The sequence below is a fragment of the Terrapene carolina genome, unplaced genomic scaffold, assembly GCF_002925995.2.
Source record: "Terrapene carolina triunguis isolate 2854851 unplaced genomic scaffold, T_m_triunguis-2.0 Scaffold40447, whole genome shotgun sequence".
Taxonomy (NCBI): Eukaryota; Metazoa; Chordata; order Testudines; family Emydidae; genus Terrapene; species Terrapene triunguis.
The window spans coordinates 1-5,143 of NW_020704798.1; the positions used below are offsets into that span (position 1 = coordinate 1).

The window sequence follows — 5,143 nt, forward strand, 5'->3', positions numbered from 1 at the left end:
CCAGTTTTCAGCCAGTCAGAGAAGCATCCGTCCCTGGTACATTGCTCAATCCCCAGGAGGGAAGAGAAGCCAAGTTCCTGTTCTCATTCCTTCCTGCAGAACAAGGAGAAAAAAGCTGCTCTTGGGCAAGAATCCTTTTAATTTTTGTTCAGACTCCCCCCTGCGCTGCTGGATAGCGCGAGGAAGAGACATGGAAAAGCTCATGCATCTGGTCTTGTTGGTCTCCTTATCAGGTAAGAAAGCATCCAACTCCTTTTGTGTCGGGTTGAGGGGTAGGCGAAGGTTTGGAGCAATAACTGGCATTGTCCAACATCTAGCATGAGTCATAGCAGGGACCATGAGGCAAACGCTGCACAGGACGCAACGCTCAGCTGCTTGTTCTGATGATTCCAGAGAAGATGATTCCATTGTGAACGTTCTTAAATGGACCCACCCCCACAATTATCAGTGGGAGTGCCAATAAAAGTCAAAGTAGATAGCTATCTTTTAAGGGCAAGATTAACTGCAACAGGAGTTGAGGGAGCTCAAAACTTTGCAGGCGGTGTTCTGCGCCCTGCAGGATCCAGCTCAAGATTATTATCCTCGGCACTGGACTGAAGAGATGTAGATTCTCTGGGCCTGGTTCTCCACTGTCTTGTGCCCTGTGCAATAATTGCACCTGTGCAAAGGGACCATCACATGCAGGTATAGTGATTTGGTGCCATGATCCACCCACTTCGCGTTCGCTGTGCAAATGACAACGTAAGGTGCAAAGCAATGGAGAACGAGCCCGCCTCCCTCCCGACCCATGCAAGTCCCAGAACATGTCTGGCAAAGAAGCCACAAATAGTCTTGAAGCAGCAGATGGAGTCAATGGAGCCATGGTAACATGTTTAGCGAGTGAACATGCGAACCACAGAGAATGTACAAAGCAGGAGGAGGGGGGAATGCATCCCATGACTGGTGTCCCTAGCCTCTGTTTGTCAGATGGTGGTGATGGATGGCAGGAGAGAGATCACTTGATCATTACCTGTTGGATTCACGTCCTCTGGGGCATCTGGCATTGGCCACTGTCGGTAGACAGGATACCAGGCTGGATGGACCGTTGGTCTGACCCAGTATGGCCGTTCTTATGTTCTTATGTAGAAGGAGCAGGTAGTTTGGGGTGGGGGGTGAGAAGGGCCTCCCCTAAACATAAGTCACTACACTACATGCTCTTCAGCAGCTGCATTCATGGTTTCATTCCCTTCCAGAGTTTGTGTTCTATACTCTTGATTTTTTCCGAAGGACGCTGGATATTCCAGGGTGGTGGGCTGAGGTCTGTCAGGGAACTTGTGAGTCAGAGCAGGAAACATCTTGGAAGAAATAACAAGCGCCTTTAACTGCACTCTCAGCAATCCAGTTTGTGTGACTATTTTACATGCAAACTACAGCAGCTACAGGTCCTAGTGGAGCAAATAAGGCTTAAGGGAACAGAGACACCTCATCGGCACTCAGAGGACCAACCCTTAAATGTGGGAACTCAGGGTCTTTCTCTCCAGAGATTCCTGGGGAGAGGCGTTTGGGGGCAGGGGGAGGGAGAGCGAGGCATGAGGATATCAGGCTAACCACTGGAGATCATCTCATGCATCTAGGCAAAATGGAAAAAATATAGGGGGAAAAATTCTATCTAGGTACTTATCTGGCCTCCGTCACAACTGAGCACCTCACAACACCTCCGGGAGGCAGGGAAGCATTAGCCCCATTTTACAGATAGGAAATTACAGCACAGAAACGTTAAATGTCTTGTCAGTGGTCACAAGGGGACAGTTTATAGCAATGCTGGGAATAAAACCAGGGCCTATCTGAGTCCCACTCCACTGCCTTAATGTCAATACCATCCTTCCTCCAGCCCCATGTACATCTTGTCAGTTTCTTCCCTTCTTTTTCTATGGAGGCTGACAAACAAAAATTCCAGCTCTCCCGTGGAGGAAACTGGACCGGACTTCTCTTCCTGGAACACCCTGGAATAACCAAGGACCACATTACTTTGAGAAGGATACCTGAAACACAGTTCTTCTGCCTCACTCTCCTATGATATCCACCCATTCAAAACCCCTCTGCCTGGGAGATGGACAGAGAGAAGCTGAGCGCCTATCCATTATGACTGGCATCTAGCTAGCGGCATTTATGCCATGCTCACCATCATTCTATGGGGACTTCACGTGGGAAATAAGACACAGGAGTAGATGAACATCTGCAAGGAACAGCTTTTCCTCTCCACCCAGGCAGTTAGAACTCTCATCCCGGTTCTCAACCTCCTCTTCTCTAGTCTTGGCACATGCAGTCTTACCATCTGTCTGTCCCACCCTGTTTGTCTCTTGGCTTATGCTTAGATGGTCAGTTCTTTGGGCAGAAACCATCTTTTTGTTGTATTTGTACAGCCCCTAGCACCATGGGGCCCTGGTCCATCATGGGGGCTCATAGGTGCTATCGCAATATACATCATAGTAGATGCATGTTTTACAAGCACCAACTCTATTTCCATTACACGTGGGCCACAGCTGCAAAATCTGGATGAGTGGCCAGACTTTCCAAAATGATGAGGTGTTTGCAACCAACATTCTGGCTTGGGCTCATCTGTATCATCCTCAGTAATAAAGAACAAAGGAGGAGGAACACAGATAATATACGATCTGTCAGCAGAATTGTTTTAAAAGATAATGTCTCAGAGTTTTGCATGGGACATTACCAACCCTAAACTGGCCGTCTCTGACCAAGAGTGAAATAGCAGGGGCTGCTTCGGGTCAGAACTGGGGTGCACTGGGGTGGGGGTGGAACCCCAAGACTACAATAGCGGGGGCTGCAGGTCAGGACTGAGGTGCATTGGTAAAGCAGCACATGAGACGCTCGCAGAACACCTATCCGTCTTTATGCCTATTTTTTTTAGCTTAACGTTTACTCAGAATATTTACAAATAAGAGAAGATGGTGCATCTTCCCAAACATTGTGGCATTCTCAATCATCTCAGGACAGGCGGCTCTGTGAAGCCCTTATAACATCCATTCCCGATGTATTTCCGGCTTCAGTTCTACTTAGAATTCTTCTGCAGCAGTTGCTAGTGACTGAAAAGCCTCCACCTAAAACACAGACTCCCCAAAATAACACACAGCTTCCTTCTAAAAGTATAAATATCTCAAACAATGCGGCCTCTTTGCATCTGCAGCTTGAAGAGAAACAGAAATGAGAAGGAACTAAAGAGAAACAGGAAAATAGTCAAAGATCAGCTGCTCATAGGGCAGGGCTAGAATTAGCAGTACCCCAGGGAACAGGGCAAAAGGAGATTTCTCAAAACCACGGATGTTAAAAGGTCAGTAACAGGACTAAGAATTAACCCTCCAACCACACAACTGGAGACTGGCTTGTGCCTGTGGATCTGATTCCTTTATACCAAGACCCCTTTGCACCACTCTGGCAGCGTAAAGGGGCCCAACAGGGTTGTGAATTCTATTTGCATACCACCAGAGCAGGGCTAGGGGCCACTGGTGTAACTGCCAAGCAGACTCTGTAGGTTTAATCCTCCTCAGTGTCCAAGGAAAGGCCCAGGTTCAATTTCTGGAAGTTTCTTGCTCCCCGGCCCAGCAATGTGATCAGCCCCTGGAGGATGGAAGTGCCTCACGTCACTGAGGTCAGCCTGGAATATCTGTGGTCACTTCTGGCCTTCAACTCTATCACTATGGAGTGCGCCATGTGACCAGGCAAGGTGAGGTGTTGATGAGCTCTGATTGGAGTTCAAGCAAGGCCATGTAACATTCAACATCATGCAAGGAAGAAAGTGTGGAAGGGGAAGGCTTTTGTGGCATTTCAGGAGACAAATCCTTCCACTGGGGAGACAATATCTCCTCCCTTCTCCCCCACAGGAAAACCCAGCTGACTGGGGGTACGCAGAGGTCCTGCAGGGGATACATCATCTTATCTAGATATTTGCCTAGTTTTACAACAGGCACTAGCAAAGTCAGTACAAATTAACATGTCATACAGACAATGACTTGTTTATACTTTCTATGTACTGTACACTGAAATGTAAGTACCACATTTATATTCCAATTGATTTATTTTATAATTATATGGTAAAAATGAGAAAGTCAGCAATTTTTCAGTACTAGTGTCCTGTGACACTTCTGTATTTTTATGTCTGATTTTGTAAGCAAGTAGTTTTTAATTGAGGTGAAACTTGGGATAGGCAAGACAAATCAGACTCCTGAAAGGGGTACTGTAGTCTGGAAAGGTTGAGAGCCACCGATCTACACCGCGTTGCTACCTCCAACAGAGATGAGGAATTACAGGTCCAAGTTGTCCTAGTGAGGACAAGGGAAGTGTGTGTGTCAGAGAGAAGACGATTGAGACCTAAGTCGGGTTTTCCTTTCTCTCCTCCCAGACCTGTGTGTGGCAGAGAACATCACAGTGGTGTACGGAATGGAAGGAGAGACCATCTCCATCAGCTGTGCCTACAGCCCCAAGGAGAACAAGTGGAGAGAGAAGAGCTGGTGCAAACACGTCAATAAGACTGAGTGCCAGCACGTGGTCAGCGCCCACCGCTTCTGGCTCCAGTTCCTGAAGAAGTGGAACGGCAACACTTCCATTGCTGACAACATCCATACGGGGGTCCTCACGGTGACCATGAAGAGACTCCAGAAACAGGATGCAGGGCTGTACCAATGCAAGACTGACTTCTTAGGAGAAGCAAGGACCTTAAAGAAGGTGAAAGTGGAGGTGCTGGGAGGTAGGTCCCCAGGCTGTGGTTTCAAAACAAAAGGATTTCATGCATTTTAATTTTTTGCATTACAGTAGTATCTACAGACCCCAGCTGAGATCAGGACCACACTGTGCTAGGTGCTGTACATACACAGAGGAAGAGGCACTCCCTGCCCCCAGGGGTTTATAATCTAAGCAGACCAAGGAAGTGCTGCTATCCTCATTTTATAGATAGGGAATTGAGGCACAGAGAGATTAGGTGCCTTGCCCAAGGTCACCCAGGAAGAGTCTGTGGGCAGATCTAGGAACTCAACCCAGATCTCCTCATTCCCAGTCCAGTGCTTTTATCACAAGACCATAGTTCCTTTTCTGTAGTCCTTGTGCTAATGCAGGAGGGGTGAGCTGAGGGGCAGAGCACAGCCTATAAAGT

General features: G+C 47.7%; 1 protein-coding gene across 1 annotated transcript; it reads left to right on the forward strand.

Moving 5' to 3' along the window:
* Positions 1-107: 107 nt before the first annotated feature.
* LOC113405512 (triggering receptor expressed on myeloid cells 2-like) lies at positions 108-4,741 on the forward strand (the record flags this gene model as incomplete). Its single annotated transcript, XM_026646733.1, has 2 exons — positions 108-233; positions 4,397-4,741. Coding segments are annotated over exons 1-2 (388 nt in total), but the record flags the coding sequence as incomplete, so codon positions are not given.
* Positions 4,742-5,143: the final 402 nt, after the last annotated feature.